Source organism: Lathamus discolor, chromosome 6 (genome assembly GCF_037157495.1).
Source record: "Lathamus discolor isolate bLatDis1 chromosome 6, bLatDis1.hap1, whole genome shotgun sequence".
NCBI lineage: Eukaryota > Metazoa > Chordata > Aves > Psittaciformes > Psittacidae > Lathamus > Lathamus discolor.
Window position 1 is genome coordinate 8,888,694 of NC_088889.1, and position 17,507 is coordinate 8,906,200.

At 40.9% G+C, this 17,507-nt stretch overlaps 1 protein-coding gene across 1 annotated transcript; it reads left to right on the plus strand.

Annotated features, from left to right (window-relative positions):
- The first annotated feature begins 147 nt into the window (after positions 1–147).
- CHP1 (calcineurin like EF-hand protein 1) lies at positions 148–17,442 on the plus strand. The gene is made up of 7 exons (XM_065683480.1): positions 148–356; positions 4,660–4,732; positions 10,205–10,285; positions 11,515–11,642; positions 12,602–12,663; positions 13,703–13,825; positions 15,151–17,442. The coding sequence occupies exons 1-7, from the start codon at positions 290–292 to the stop codon at positions 15,202–15,204; spliced, it is 588 nt and encodes a 195-aa protein (XP_065539552.1). The 5' UTR covers positions 148–289; the 3' UTR covers positions 15,205–17,442.
- The last annotated feature ends 65 nt before the right edge of the window (positions 17,443–17,507 follow it).

Below are 17,507 nucleotides of genomic sequence, written 5' to 3' on the forward strand. Positions count from 1 at the left end.
AGAGGGGAAGCGTGCGTTGGCCGCGCGTGCTGCGCGCGTGCGTGCGGGTGCCCGTCGTCGGCCGGCAGAGGGGCGGGGTGAGGCGGGCGGCGAGGGCCGGGCCGGGCTGGGCCCGGCTGGACGCGGCGGGCGGGGCGATAAGAGTCGGTGCGGGCTGCCCTTCCGCCTCAGTACAGCTGGGCGGCAGCGGCGGGGCCCGGGGTGGGGCGGCTGTGGTATCGCTGTTCCCGTTCGGCTACGTAACTCTGCCCGCTGCGGAGCTCGGCCCTTCCCGTACCCTGCGGCGGTGATGGGTTCCCGGGCGTCCACGCTGCTGCGGGACGAGGAGATCGAGGAGATCAAGAAGGAGACGGGCTGTGAGTGCTGGGCCGGGAGGTGCGGTGGGGGCTGGGCACCTGGAGCGGTCTGTCCGCCCCGTCGCGGCTGCGCGCCGAGCCCTGCCCGGGGCGGTTGGCGCTCCGCGGCGGGGAAGGCGAGCGCAGCCGCTGCGTTCACGGCTGGGCAGTGCCTGGTCCCGGCTGGCCCCGGACCAGTGCTTGGCTGTTCTCTGCTGCTGCGGGCGGGCATGTGGTGGAGGTCTGCGGCAACCTGGGAAGCGGCTCTTGGTTCGCCTGGTCGCCGCGTAGGAGCGTCCCTCGGGGGCTGACAGGAGGGCAGCTCCTCCGGTCTGCCGCTCGCTCGGGGTTGGCAGCGGCCGTTAGCTGTAAATACTGTTGTTGTCGTTTAGGGTGCTCCTCGGCTGTGCTGGACACGGCAGGGCCAACTGCGGAGGCTGGTGTTGTTTGGCGCACTAGAACGCGAAAGCTGCTGTCACCCAGCCCGCCGGGATCTGCGAGTCCCTTCGGGTTCTAGATGTGCTTGGAGCTGTAGGGGAGAGGGAGCCATCGCTGTGTGACCGGTTGTTCAACGGCAGCGAGATCCGGGTGGGGAGGGAGAGAAGAGGTGCTCCTGGTGTCCGCAGTATTGCGTTCGGTCAGAGATAACTCGTTGGGGTTTTGAAGAGTTCTCAGTTTCTGGTGCTGGAGTTTCTCTCCAGCAGCTGCTTTTAGCCTGAGAAGGGTCTCATAATATAGTGCTTTTTTTCCAAATGCTATTTGTTGCATAGGTTGTCACGAAAGTTACCTTAAGGGTATTCAGAATGAATGCTGAGTGACATTTAAAGCATAAAGGAGGTAACGCAACTTGTGAAAGTTGTGTGTACTTAACTAAAAGAAGTGAGAATCCCTGTGGGAGTCAACAACTGGGAGAGCATGATTGAATCAGGATTGCAGTGTATAGCTGCTTTACCTTGTAGTTTCTGATCGAGTTGTTCTCAGTAAATATGAAGTACCTTAGAAAATCAGTGTTGTTAATTTGGCCGATAGAATGGTTGCCTGTCTGAGTATTAGCAAAGACTGAATGATAATAAATGGAGGGTGTCCTTCTAACTGGGGGGAGAGGGGAGGTAGTAAATCATATGTATAGTTCTGCTGTGTCCCTCCCCTCTCAGGTAAATAAGGTCTTCCTAGATGAAACCTTTTTCCTGCTTGTGCTTGTTGATCTGTTCCTGCTACATGAAAATATCTCCTTCAGTTTTCTTTCAAACAGAAATGGCGTTATGTATTCCTTTTAGGTGATAGTTTATTTGTGTCAGGAAAACAAGTGGCTACAGAAAAGGAGTGGAAGAAAATGAAGACAGTACTGGCTAACGTAATGGATAGCTGAGCGAGTTAACATAGCTTCCATGAGCCTTTTTCCATCTGTCAAGAGAACCTTCTCCAGGAAGGCTGTGATAAACAAGTAGTAATATCCAAGTGTGCTTATCCAGCAAGAACTTACTGTTTGGTGGTTGTGAGTGTTTTTATTTTTTAATCATAAAGGTAGCATCCCCTTATTTAGAAATATGCTTTAAGAACCAACCCCCACATCTGGAATGTTCTTCCAAAAGGCTTCACTCTTTGCCTTGTGCCCATAGTTGATTCATTGTCAGTGGTGTTTCATTCCTAGAGTTTTACTTGCATGGTAGTTAAATAAATACCACTGAGATGGCTGTATAGGCATTCTAAGCAATAAAACAACTCAGCTCTAGTTGGCCTCTCATGTCGTCAAAGTGGGGAGCTTAACACTGTGATGAGTTGGGCTTCAGCTTTGTGGCCTGTATTTTGTATTACTCCATTTTGTAAGTCAGATCACTTTGTTAATCAAGCATTGCTAACCTGAGTCATGCTTGTTGTCTCTAACCTTATCAAATATGTATTTTATTTTTTCCCCCAGCCTGTAACCAGAGTTTAAGAATGTGATTTTCCTCTGCCTCTTATACTTCTCTAGGTAGATGGAAAATTCCACCAAGCTCTTAGCACTGTTATACACTTCACATGGGTGCAAATATTTATGCAAGGTACAAGGTAGGGGGAAAACCCCAGGATGCTGGCTTATCTGGAGCAAAGTTCATGGGGAGAATGCCAAGTTAGTGTTATTGACTGGAATATCCTGTGGTTTGTTAGAAACTTGATGCTGATGATACGTTACCTACTAGTGAGTTTGAGAAAGGAACCTCTTACATATGAAACAAACTGGCAGTACATGTCCATCCTGAACCCATGCTGTTCCTAAGGGTTACTTTTTTTTGGCCTCCTTACTATGAAACATGAGTCCATCAGTTCATCTGGGGTAAGTATTAAGTACTGAACAGAACACTTAACCAATTTGGTTGAGTAGAAGGGACCTTGGTGGGGTAGCAGTACAGGTAAAATAGTGTTTCAGTTATCTTTGAGCCTTAAGCTTTGATTTTAAGAAGCTGTCATAAATTGCAGATTTTTTTTTTTTCCTCTGATGGTCGTCAGGGAATGACAAAGTCTTTATTTTGTATGAGAAGGCTCTGAAAAGTGTCTAGTGATGCAGCTTTCATGAGAGATGAGAGCCAAAAAGGAAGCCATGAAAGAATACAGTGGGGGATCTGAATCATCTTCCTTTCTTTATAGCGATGATGTGCTTTTTGTCTAGTATGAGATAAACAAAAGCATTTCTTCTTCTGTCAAGAGTTACGTACTATTTATCACATACTAGCTGTTATGGAGGTGTTACAGAAATGGAGTTGCTGACATTAGTTTGAAATGGTACCTAAGCAGAATTTTCATCACCCTCTGTTTCCAGGAAGAAGTTGGGAGCACAGGGCTTCTTACTCCAGGCTATTCTGTTTTCACCATCAGTAGTTGTTATGGCATATCATATCTAAAATACTTAATCAGAAATGCAGAAGTCTTTACAATACTGGTGCCTGCTGTTTAGTGTGTTTCTTAACTTGCAATTGTGGAGTGTTGGCTTAGGTGGAGCTGATCAAATTACCCAACCTTGTGCAAAGAGTGAAAGTTGCAGAGGAGACAACGGAAGAGGAAAAATAAGCCTCACACAGTTGCTGGCAGGTCACCCTAAAGGAGGGAACAGCTGAACCTAAATAAATAGACTGGAAAAAGAACAAACCTGGGGGAAAGAAGAGAACCTAATAAAATGCCTCAGTTGTCACAGATCAACCGACTGCTGTGCAACCTGTTCCCATATAAATTTTACCAAGCAATTTTACCAAGTATTGTACATGTGCTGGTGAAGGCTTTTAAAACAACTGAATCTGCAAATGGCACAAGCTGCTACTTGAACATTGTTGAAAAATCACATCTTCACTGAGTAAACATTAACATTCATTTCAGTCTTATTTATTAACTTCATCCAAAGAGGCTCTGAAAAGCCAAGATCTTCTGCAGGGCATTCTTTCAGCATTAAAGGAATTCACGTTCTAGATAGGTTTAACCTGCTCCCATCATGGGATATCATCTAATGATCCAAGATATCTTGCATCTTGGGTTGTCTAATATCTTGGTAATGTTGACAGCATCAAGCTAAATTTAATACTGGCTTTGAAATTTGTGTTCAAATTGCAAACTTAGGTCTGCAATTACTTTCTGCTTTCTTTGTGTCCTAACCCCTTCTCAAACTTGTTTAGAAACAGGCTTTTTAATTTTTAACTCAAAGTCCTAGAAGCTTGGAAATTACTTTAGTGAACCCCCAAATGAGCAAACTGCTTAAATTCAGGCAGTCCAGTCAAAGAGGAAGAATGATCAGGTGTACAATCTCTCTGTCCATTCACTAGATGCAGGGAGACAGAGTACACTTTCCATCTTTAGGTGGAAAAAGACAACAGGAGTAGAAATAAGACAACAGGAGCAGAGATAAGTGAGAGAAGGAAAGATACTACAGCAGAGGCCTGCAGTGTCCTTTAGTGGAGGCTGTGTCCATATTATTTCTAGCTGTAGAAGAATTAAGGGAAACAGAGTGGAACTGTGACTCAAACACCTTTTCTTTTTTGTAATCAGTAGTTGCCATTACTGACTCAGATAACCAAGGGATGTTGGAGACCAAAAATATGAATGGGTAGAAGGCAAAGTTAGACAAATTTTTTAGGCTCATTTGTGGATTTTTGAATACTAAGATGCAATTTACAGCTCATAAAGTCACTGCTGATTGCAATGTGCTTCCAATAGAACTTGTTTTGTGTGATCTGTTTTTGAATGCAGCTTCTGGCAACAGTAGCTCAGTGTAATGAGATCTGATTGAGGAATGGTTCTGATGAGGAATCATTGCCATGCTAATTTGTATTTCTTTCTTTTTTTTTTTTTTCTCCTTCAGTCTCCCACAGTCAAATCACGCGCTTGTACAGTCGCTTCACCAGCCTTGACAAAGGAGAAAATGGCACTCTTAGGTGGGTATCTACCAATTCAGCTGTCCTTGCACTGACATATTACATATCTGTAATGGTGGCTTTGCCATTGCAGGATGCCTGCATGTTTTCCTCGTAGAGTGAATCAGTGAGGCTATTATAACAGATTCTTTCATGCCTACTGTCTACATGGATGTTCACATTTGTTCTCTTTTATGAAAGGTCAAGAGAAATCCCGTTGTTGAATTTAGGTGCTCTAAATACCAATTGTCTTTGCCGTAGTGCTGAAAGTTTGTAGCAGTTAATACAAGAAAAGTCAGATTTGGCATTCAAGGAATTGCAACAAATGTTCAGAAATGTTAAACCGCATTTTAGATCGTTATTTCTTACCTTTCTTTATATGTTGCTTCTAATAATTATTACAAGAATGATTCCACTATGTCATCTTCATCCTGGCTTTCATATAAAAAGATCATTTATATTTTTGGGAGCATGGGCTCTTAAATTGTTTCGGATACCCAGTGTCCTTTAACACTACTTTGATCTGCAAGCCATTTACTGTTGTTAACTTTACACCTCTTGTTAAACACCCATGTCTATTAGTATGCTCAAGAATAAAAAGAGCTGGAGCTGGGACCGAGTCACTGTGAATAAGCAAATAGATGTTTTGTTCTTTAAAACAGTAGTGCAGGATATTCCAAGGCCTTTGAAGTATTTGTCTTCTGTGTACAATTTGAAAACTACAGAAGTGGACTGGTTTCTTACAGCTTAATCAACTAAATAAAGATGAGGCTTCAACTTTTTCTGCAAAACATTTTTCACTTTGGACTGACTCTACTGGAAAGAATATTCTCAACTGAAGGGTAAACTAGTGGGATGACTGCCTGTTAAAATACATCTCTACCTGTGGCCTTTGTTCTGTAGCCTTTTCCACTCTGGTTATTGTACTGTGTGTTGATATTGCCTTGCTCTTTATTTAATGAACTAATTATGAATTCTGATTGTATTAAATTGCTTATTAGTCTTCTCCTGTGATGTTGCCTATGAATTGCGTAGTACTATGGAAACATGAGAAATTAGAGCTGTCAGTGATTGCACCAGTGAGCAATTTTGCAGCCAAGATAGTTGTTCTAAGACCATACTGCCTCTGGAAGTCTGTTGCTTTTCTATGTTGATGGTGGTATTCAAGGCTTATCTTTGGAAACTAACCTACAGCATTGAAAACTTGCCAAAAATACTGCAGAACCAGTGCACAGGGAAGCTGGAGAGAACACAGGAGAGAGTAGGAAGGGGAAAGGGACTTTAATATGAGGTCTGGCTGGAATAGAGATAATTTCTTTCATAGCAACTCTATTCCAGTCTTAAACCAGTAAACATAGATTCAGGGGTTGCCTGGGGTTTTGAATGTGATTGTAGGATGCACTATAAACCTATAAAAGCTATGTGTAAAGCGACAATCACTGCTTAGCAAGTGAAGGTAACAAGTTGTAAGATACACTGGTTTTGGCAGGACTACTGACTTACTGTAATTTCCTTTCCTGAAGGAAATGCGCAGCTCCTTCTGGTGCCACAAATTGCTAACTTCTCACTTAACATTTAAATAACTGGTTGTGGAATTGTGCTGTAAACAGGACTACTGAGTATTTCTGGTTAAAAATACTTTATCTCCCTTTTGGCTTGTGTAGTGCTTTTTAAGTATTTTTAAGCTGGCTGGCTCCAGTGACTGGAACTGTGGCTGTGCTGTAAATGTCTGGACTGCATAGCTGAAGGGATGACAGAGTCGATTGTGGGTGTGGAAACAGTTGGGGTGGGATGGGCAGGAACTCCTTAAGCCCATTCTGTCACCAAAGCCAATGTATCACGGAAACTGTAGCATTGGCTAATTGGCAATTGTGACATACAGATCAGCTGATGATACTGTAGGTAAGGTTAATACTATTTACGTCCCACTATTATATTACTTGAAAAAGAGCACTAACAGCCTCTTCAAACTTTGTATGTGGGTTTAGTCTTCACTGATGATAGCTGAACACTAGTCTAGTACAGTTTGAACCTAGCACACATTATTCCTAAACTCTCGTCTCCAACTTTAAACTCGCCTATTGAGCCTATAAAGTTTGTGTAAACTTCAAAGTGATTGTACTCGGTTTACGTAAGAGGAGTAATTAATTAAATATGCTGTGAATGTCTGTTGCACAATGCTTAGTTTCATAGTGTTATGGATGAGAAGCTGGACTTCTATTGTTGATAATCACGTGGTACTTGGGAAAGGAAATGAAGTTTGTTTGGAAAATCCCAGTAACTGTGCAAATTGTGATACCTTAACTTGCAGTCTTGGCCTCCCAGCATAGCCTGTTCCCAAACGTGCCTGACAGTGGCATTCAAGTTTTGAAACCTGCCCCAGCACCCACAATATGTGGAAACCATTAAGTAATAGAAAACTACTTCCTGAAAAAAAAACAATGAGGGTAGAGTAAGAACTGTAGCTTGGAAGATTGTAAATGTTAGTTTCTGAAACGCTGATCAAAGAGAATGCACTACTCTGAGGCAAGTGAGATGAAGTTACCACTTGCTTACTAGCAGCAAACAGTTTGGAAGGCATGTCTTCTGTTTGTTTCCTGTGAGCAAGAACAACTGTTTCCGTAGGGATGACTTACAGATCAGACATGACAGAAGTCACTCATGTGACTGATCAGGAAATGAAGTGGTAGGCGGTTCTTTATGGCATGAAATAAATCTTTAAATGTGTACCACTGTTCTGAAGAAGGGGTTTGGATCATAAAATGTTAGGGTACTGGAACAGTGTGTACTTCCATTCCTTTCCTCTAGCACTTCTATTTTGCATATGGTTTGTTTTCTTTCCATTGCTTTACTTTCCCTTAGCTCTAGGTAGCCCTACCCTTCTCATCCCTTTTGAGGGAACAGTACTCTGCTACTATTTAGAAGTAAAAAGGGTGAACAACCAGAAATACTGGAATAAGAGTCTAGTAGGTTTCTTGCAGCCTTTGGGGTAAGGCAGAGCCACCTTTACAGTAGGGATCTGCTGTGTGCTTTGGAGGATATAGTCATGCTTAGAAATACTTGCCTGTTTTAGAATGTACAAATTCCTTACTGCAAAGTATGTCTAAATATGAATGCACTGACATGTATATATAAGTGGTTTGCCTTCATAATGATAGCATGTAGTTAAAGGTTGCTCTGCATGTTACATTTAGGCAAGGATTTAATAGAAGCCAGATTCCTGGAAAGGTATTTTAGAAGAGCCTTGTTTCTATGGCACGTGAATGCGGAAGAAATAGAGGGCATCTCATTTCCTGTAAGCTCCAGCCTCAGCCAGGTGAAGTCGGTCCCTAATGACTGCAGGAATCCTTAGTTTATAAAGTGCAGAATAACTTGCCTCATGCATTCATTTACTTTTATGGCTGTTACAGCTATTCCAATTACAACACTTGCTCAGTAATGTGCTCTTAATAAGCAAAAATGGTCTACTGCAATCCTGATAATGACAAGACAAATAGATTTGAAACCTGGGGAATTGGTTGTGGTTAATTGTTAATCTCCTGTTAGAAAGCAGAATAACTGGAGGCTGAAATGCCAAGTGTAAATTGAGGCTGTATATCAAAAAGTAGTGATATTCAAGTAAAAAATTCTGAAGCATTAGGAGTTTGCTTTAAATGACAGAGAGGGCAGCTGCTGCTTTTAGCTTGTAAATGTTAGCATTGATGCTGAGCTCCTGTTGGTAAAATATTGTTACTAGGACACAGGCTTTCCACATCACTGCATCTTCTGCCTAAATGGCTAATGCATACTTTGCCTTTCAATTATAGCTTAAAATGCAGCAGTCCTGAAGGGGCTGGTAACAAGTTGATCATGTTATACTGATGGTAACTTTGCCTATTACACATAATTCAGACCTGGCCAGAGCAGAAGTTTGCTTAAATAGCATAGACACACAGTCAGGTCGCTCTGTTAAGAGGTCAAACAGTTTACCCATGTTGCAAACAGATTTAATATAATTGGGACTCCCAGCAGCACTGTGGTGTGACCGGGTGCAAGGTGTGCTTTAGAATGCATTTAAAACTAGAACATTTTGCTTCTTTGCCTTTCCCAGCCCAGACTAGTAATCAGGTTTGCCAGTTCCTTCTTTTCCCCTGTGTTTTAAAATGACAGCATTACAAAAGGCCAGTATACTTAAAAGTAATAGCAAAACCTCTTTGTGTTCACTTTGCCAGTTTTTTTGGTGTAATGACATCATGAATCAAATCTTGTTGCCAATTCATTTGTTTTCAAAAGTAGCAGACATTTAGTAACAAAGTTTGAGACTTTGACCCAAACTTCAAAACCAGCGGAACCGTATTTGACTTGAAGGCAATTGCTGATATTTCAGGAGATTGGGCAGGAAATGTCAAGTTACACATCCAGACAGAATTGTTTGGGTTATTTTTTAGGCTCACCCCAATTGCTGTTATGTTTGAAATTAAAAATATAAATTATTATGGAGTACACCTTGTACTGACTGATAAATTGGTGCACTCTGTCACAGAAAAGACAAGGCGGGGTGGGGGGAGGACCCAAACATGTTGACCACAGTATTCACTAAGACACACTTGGTGCATCTGTTTTGGTCACATCAACGTTGTCTCACTTTCCTGCCAGTGACTTTCTATTAGTTTGAAAGAAAAGAAAAATCAGTGCAGTTCTAGGAATAGAATGAACCCTGTGTTCATGTCACAGTGATCTAAAATGTGTTGATATCAATACAGCTCCTAACAACATCCAGATCAGAAGAAGCTATAAGAATGTAAGCATAGCTGTGCTTATACTGTACTGTCTACATACAATCGTGAGCAGAGAAGGGAATGGCTGGCAAAAGTATTGAGTATTTGCAGTGTACTGGTGAAGTTACATCTGGTGTACAGGCCCCTGTCAAAGTCTAAATTTTCTGCTTTAAAATAGGAGTGCTGCTTGGTTGAATCTAAAATCTGAAATTTGGCACTTATAATAAGGTATAAAGTTGTGCATAAATGAGAATTTCTATTAGAATATGCAAATCACCTGTGGTATGTTTGGAGGAGTATGGTATTGTCCCAGGCTCTGGACTAGGGCAGTCTGGACAATGCAAACTCAAATGAATCGGTACCAAAATACTTACTAAAATATATATTATTTTCATTTTGAAGCCATATTTTCCTTCAAAGCCATTTCAGAAGCTTTATGTTGCAAACTAGTTGGCATCTTACAAGGAAGTTTTCTAGCACAAATAACATCTGAGAAGCACTGTTAATGTGGTAAATGAGCACTGGTGGTCTGTAATGTAATACAGCCTCGACGTTGTCTTTTGTGCCATTAGTTGTAGAGAAAATGAGATTTAAAGAGTTACACCTTAAAACCCACCAAGTGTCTGGCTGTGACAATAGAGCCCAGTGGATGTTTTACTATGAATTCTCTTCAAGTAACTTTTTCTCCTCTGACTTCAACTTAACGCAGTCATCTTGTGTTTCTTGTTTTACTCAGCCGGGAAGACTTCCAGCGAATTCCAGAGCTTGCTATCAATCCACTGGGAGACAGAATTATCAATGCCTTCTTTCCAGAAGGGTGAGTTCTAACAGACTAGGCACAAAATGTGTAGTTCATCAGAAGTTCCAATGGGACTGAAATGCTGATAAATTAAAGCACAGATTTTGCATTTACTAATAATTGAACACCTCAAACTTGTAATGAAATGCGTGTTGGTATATTGTTTCCTCAGCATGTTTGTATTCTGTAATGAGAAACACCAACCTTACAAGTCTTCTGTGTGCTTTGTTAGATGACAAACTCAGGTTTCATGTCAGTTTTCTGCTCTTGCTGTGCTGCTAAACACTTAAAAAGCAAGTATGGGGCATGTATTTACTTTGGTTCTTAAAGCAGATTTATAGCAATGCTATTTTATGCTAAGTAGTATTGCAATTGCTATTCAGTTTCACTTTTCACCTTTTAGCCTCTAGGTATACCCTTGTTATTAGATCAGCTTTTTTGTTTTCAGTTTTTGATAACATTTAAGGCCTAGCTTATGGCACTTCTAACACAAATCCAAAGAGATTATCAAATTTGCAGTACTCTCTCTCTCTCTGTTTTACCTCTCTAGATTGTTCTATGCAATCTGCTCCTGTTCTTGAACACATTTGCCATTACTGATTCATGAAGATTGGGGTGACTAATCAAGTCATAATATAAGCTAATACCAGGCAGACTTTCCTGAATAGAAAGCAGGAGTCATGGAAAGTAGTTAGATAGCTGGTTCCCACAGTGTTAGAGAACTGTTTGTCAGAGCAGTGAGCAATGGCTACCCCACAAACATGAGCCAAGTGTGACAATAAAGTTGGCAGGGGCAATGTACTTAATGACAAAGGGCACAGCACCTGAACAAGAAAAGCAGAGCGGCTCCAGAGACTTGTCAGGTTGGCCAACAGTCCAGTGGTTGCCAGACAAGTTGACTGGGGTTCAGATCAGTAAGATATACTGCCAGACTTGGGCACAACTGCAGGATAGTTCAGGCAAGGTCCAAAGGTGAGGGCTTGAGCTTAAACAGAGCTTGCAGACAGGGACTGGGGAGTCCTCAACAAGACTTCTCACAGCTTCTTTTTTTTATACATCATACTTCATAACAGCGTGATCCCAGGTTGGAACTGCACTGTATCAGAGCTGGGTTTGAGCATAGGCAGTCAAACACTGGAGGGGTGGAAGAGTCTGCATGGTCTTGATGCTTTAGACATTCATACTCTACTGAAATATAGAACCCATATAAGCTATGCTAAAACTTACCTGCTATAATGCTTATGCAGAGAGGACCAGGTGAATTTCCGTGGATTCATGAGGACACTAGCTCACTTTCGACCTATAGAAGATAATGAAAAGAGCAAAGACCAGAATGGACCAGAACCACTGAACAGCCGAAGTAACAAGCTCCACTGTAAGAAATGTGAACCTTCCTATAGGAGCAATTATTTTTCCCTTTTTCTGTGAAGGGAGTAAAGGGCTTGGGGTCTTCTGTACAGCTGTTTGCTGTGGAAGGATATAGAATTACAGAATAGTTAGGGTTGGAAAGGACCTTAAGATCATCTAGTTCCAACCCCCCTGCCATGGGCAGGGACACCTCCCACTAAACCATGTCACCCAAGGCTCTGTCCAACCTGGCCTTGAACACTGCCAGGGATGGAGCATTCACAACTTCCCTGAGCAACCCATTCCAGTGCCTCACCAGAAAAGAAATTCTTCCTTATACCCAATCTAAACTTTCCCTGTTTAAGTTTTAACATGATTAAATGGCTTGCATGCAGAGCTATTAGAGATTTAGAAGCACCATCCTGTACATGGTCTTTTCTGCCATTTTCTCCAGTCTTCCATATAATTCAAGGCTTTTTCCGTACCTTCAGCTGAGTAATTTCTTGAGTGTTTGGATGACTGCCTACAGTATATGATCAGACTGCTCTTGCTCACTAATCAAAGTTGGCAACAGGCCTCAGAGCACTTAAAATTTCTGTCTTATCTCATGCAGAATATAGTCAAAGAGAATTAATGGTAATGTAAAAATGGTTCGCTCTGAGGCTGAAGTACTGAAGGTATCTTAGTGGTAATTATACTTCCATGACTTGGGGCTTTGAAGAAATACCTCTGCAAGCAGAGTGCTTCTGAAAGTACTCTTACTGAGCACTTCACTAAGATTTTTCACTTCTTGGCAGTAATTTTATTCTTGAATGCAGTAATAACACTTTTATGGAACTGAAAATGAATTTTTATGGGGAATTGAAATGCTAAGCTAATTGTCTTAAAATAACTTGGGAGCACTTTTATATATATATATAAAAATATATTGTTACAAGAAAAATAATAGCATTTGAATTAAACTGCTCATTCTTTTCTTCCCTGTAGTTGCTTTTCGGTTATATGATCTAGATAAAGATGACAAGATTTCCAGGGATGAGCTTCTTCAGGTAAATAGCACAGGGCTGCTTTGAATGACTCCATCCTGACCTTCTGTATGACTACTCACTTCATTCTAAATGCCTGTGGAGTTACAACAGTCTTCTCAAAAGAACTCCTGAAGGAATTTGGTGACTAAAGTCTCATACCATATCTCAAGCTTTAAACCAGAGATAAGCAATTAATCTCATTTGGTAGCCTACGCTGTTCTTTCAGACTGGGAATGCTAGACTCACATTTAAACCAGAGTGTTAGGCTAAGCAGATCCTATTGGAAATGATACCTTAATATCCAACAAATACACTAAGCCCCTTAAGAACTACCTTGTAATCTAACAGGACTTCACAGGGATAGTCACTGAGGTGGATTAGGTTGTTTTGCTGATCCTCTGTGCATCCTCTCAAGAGAATAAAACTTCTTGAAATTGCAGCAAAGGTAATCGAAGTTCATCAGTGCTGCATATATACATGAAACTAGGCTTCAGCTAGGAGTAATTACATGCTACTAATCCTGGGAAGTAGACATGGCAATTTGTGGTTCCTGCTGTAGGACAAGGATTTGCTTTTGACTGAAACTGCCCTCTGTCTGTGCAGGAAATACTAATTGTAAAGAATAACAGCAGTTATTGTTTGATACTTAAAAGCTTCCTGTAGGCAAGTATCTCAAACAGCAGATACTTGATTAAATGTTGGTATGTTTTGTGGGGAAAAATATGGACAAAAGCATTGGAACAAAATGTCCTCATTCCTAGTTCCAAAAGCTTTCTCGTACTCTACCTCATCTGCTGTCTTGTGAAAAGGGAGGAGTCTTTGTCGAAGGTGGCTACAAAAGGAAACTGTCTTTCCTGAAAGCAGTGATGTACAGAGGACAAATAGAAGTCTATCTAGAAATGACTTCCATGAAAATCCTCCAGGGCTGTTCTTGTAGGGTGTTACTTTGACAGGGTACACAAGAGAAATAGCCCTAAGAATACTTCTGTTCCTATATCAATAATGGTTATTTTATTTGCATTAAAAAAATTAGTAATCTGGGGACTTCTGTATGTTTCAGGTATTACGGATGATGGTTGGTGTAAATATTTCAGATGAGCAGCTGGGCAGCATTGCTGACAGGACAATCCAGGAAGCAGATCAAGATGGAGATAGTGCCATCTCCTTTGCAGAGTTTGTAAAGGTTGGTAGACTACATTGTTAATGACTAAAGGAAACTGCTCAGTAATGGGCAAGTCATTCAGACTTAAATGCAAATGGAAATTGAAAGGAAGTTATTCAAATAGTCCTGCCTGAATTTGGGCAAAGCAAGCTTTCTGCTAGCTCTTTTTCTTCCTATCTTCATCAGGACCCTTTTTTTTTTTTTTTTTATTGTCAGGATACTAATAATTAGTCCATATGTTTCTTCATGCTCTTACATAAAGAAACATATGCTGTAGCTCTTGCAAGCTATGGCACTGAATATACTGCAGAATTCTCGCTTTTTGCAACCACTTCTTTCTACAGAAGTAGCCTGACTATCACAGTTACAACACAGTTGTTCTGCTCTACTTGTGCTGATCAGTTTTCACTTGTAGATTTTTATCTGTTAGCAAAACAACTAATACTAGCATTCAAGTTCCTAGCTCTAGTCCTTTGAATTACATCTTTTGTTAGTCAGAAGTAGGTAATAGTAAGGAGCTATTATATAGTCAGTGGAGAAAGCTGTCCTATAGCAGAACAATTCAACTACCTAATGGGATGGCATTGACAAGAGGAACCAGACTTATCTTGTAGGTGGAGAAGAGGCAACAGAAACAAGTTGGAACATAGGAAATTCTGGTTAGCTATGAGGAAGACTTTACTAAGAGGGGATGATCATCATAGCTGCTGAAAATGTAGAACCTCCTTCCTGGAGAAACTTAACTGAACAAGGCCCAAAGCAGCCTGATCTAGCTGGGTCTGCTTTATGTAAGAGTTGAGGGAGTTGGATTAAAAAACCTCAATAGGACTTTTCAAATTTAAGTTACTCTAATCTTGGAACAGTGAAGTCTAATGCCTGAAACAGCCTGGAGCAGGCTGTCTCTGTACCTCTGTGTTAATAGCAATTCAGAAAATGAAGTTGTCAGTTTTACAATTATCTGTGTTAGTGATGCTGTGCTCTTGACTTTAGCTGTTCATTGACTGCTCATGCCCCTTTCTCTGCTCCATTCTTCCTTCTGTTTCCTGCCTGTGCATTCCCACACAATCTAATTTTGGGAATCCAAGCCTTCCTGGGCTTTTGGCAGACTGAAACTGCATTAGTTATGTGGTGGTTGACAGCCTTTGTCCAGCTTTAATGGCTGAAGTTTCTTTCCTTGGAATGACCTTAGTCCAGAATGAAAAACAGCAGTCTGTAGATGAAAGACTAGCATGCCAAATTGAAGACATCCCACGTTCCTGCCCACTTCCTCTACGCTAGGGTAAGAAACCTTGTAGGAGAGAAGTATGTACAGTAACTTAAGTAGCTGTTTCTGACTTTTATTGCAGGTTTTGGAGAAAGTGGATGTAGAGCAGAAAATGAGCATTCGATTTCTTCACTGATGGATGGAGAGCCTGTTCCTTTCTACCCCTACTGTATAAGTAGAACTTCATTTTCTCCTTAGCACCTTCACCCAGAGCGTTGCTACTGGTGCATATACACTACATCTCCAACCCCTCCCTGATTTGTTCTACCAATGTGAACATTCCCTGTGCATCAGGAACAAAGGGAAATGGCTGCCATGCAACTTGGAAAGGAGCATTTTTTTAATATTTTCCTTCAAATTTTTTTTAAAATCCTTTCTCCCTTGCCTCCTCCTGCACTACTGTTTCAGCAAAAATGCCTCTCCTTATGTACTGCTGTTTAATCTACAAACTGCTTCTTCTGAGCTCTGAATCAGAATGGAAAATGGGAACATGCCACAGAAATGCCCTCTGAAACATTTTGGAGACAAGCATCTACTCGAATCCTAGGTGCAGTGATAACAATTCACTTTTTGCTTCCAGTAGCAATACCGCATTACAACTGCCTTTCCTGCCTGTCGTCCCCCCCCCCCCCTTCCCATTTGGCTCTTTACATGCAGATTTGTTTCTTCCAAGTCTGTCTTTTACTTGAGGACTTCTCAATTTCTATGGCTTCATTGTACAACTAGCATTGAATGCATGATGGTAGCCTAGTGTACTTTAAAGTGCTGTGAATAGATTTTATTCTTTGAAGGATGAATTCACAGGGACAATAGGAGAATCTGTGGCAGAGACAGGCTGTGATGTCCTCAAAAAGAATAGGAATTCTGCACTAAGTTGCTTAAATTGTTCCAGTAGCACATGCAGAAACTTGGTTTTGTCCTTGACAGCCACTGGACCATGAAGTAACCTCTCCAGGTTACTTTGCTCTAGGATCCCTCCTCCCATCAGGGTTGTTTTGCCTCTGGAAGTGTAAACTTGTTTACCAGTGTACATAATGCAAGAAAAGTAGTCATGCCAAAATCTGGATTTGCAGCTCTGTCATTGCCCCTGGAAATGGTGTGAAGTGGGTTGGTTTTTTTGTTTGTTTTTTTTTTTTTTTTTTTTTTTTGATTTTGTTTTTTTCTTTTAATCATGGTGGCCTATAAATAATTATTTACGTTTTCCAGTATGGAAGTCCTGGTGTGTTAGATTTGTGTTGAGGGTAGAGGCTGTATTTATGAGAGCTCTGGCTTTCATAAATACGTAATTTGTTCTTTCCCAAATTATAATATATGTTCTTTCCCAAATTATAGTCTTATCCCAAATATTTTAGGATTTATTTCTACATAAATCTCTTAGCAAGTGTAAGATGATTTAATGCTGATAATGTAGTGCTAAAAGTTCAGGTGGTAAAGATCATTGAAGATTCAATAGTTCCGTAATTTTCTGTGGCTGTATTGGCAAATGATCTCATCCAGTTCACCTGAAGCATCCTACAGTCTGGGAGAGCCTTCTAATAAAACCAAAAAACCCGGGAGCTTCTTTGTTGAAGAATTGGTGTTATAACTGCTTCTCTATGTCATGTATTAACATTTCTATAAATACTTCCCAGTCTCCAACTACTCTCAAATGTGCATTTCCTTCTTTCTCAGTTCCTTTAACCATCACTTGTGTTAAAGAATAGCATGCAAGTGTCTGAAGGGTTTTTGATTTGTTTTAAGGAACAGAAAAGTGAAATGTTGCACTTCATTGTTTTGAAGAGTGCAGCACAATTCCAGGAAAAAAATGTACGTTAAAAACTTCTACTCTGGATGAGAGAGGAACATTATAGTTCTATAACAGTGTCATGTAAAATAAGAATTAACAATGTGAAAAGACTGAAAAGTTAAGTGTATTTTGGCTTTGTGATTTGCTTAACAATAGGTATTGCTCTTTTCTGGCTATATAGTTGTAACCTACGGTTGTGCCTTATTGTCCCAGTGAGACTGGAAATTGTATTTATCAATCCATAAATAAACCTTCCACTGTATAAACCCTATTCCCCCCCACCTATTCCTATGCTTTAATGATTAGAGAAGTTAAATACCAGTAGAGTGGTGCTAGCAGGCCTTACAAATCAATTTCTTATCAATAAGCTTATTTTCAGAATATTAATGATCCTTTGGCTGGCTGGTAGAGTGGAGGAAACTAGTGCAAAACGTGAACCCCAGAAGAGAGGGCACGCACCCATACTGCTGCACTGTGGATCATGTAACAATGGGAGCTTTACACCTCTCCATGGTTCCAAGCTAGGCTTTCTTTTTTAACCCTCTCCACAATGTTGTAGCATTGTTCTAATTAAAGGGTATAACAACAGTAACGATGTCTGTCTTTACAAGTCCCCACTTTAGACATCAGGTATTCTTGCTAATGTGCTTTAG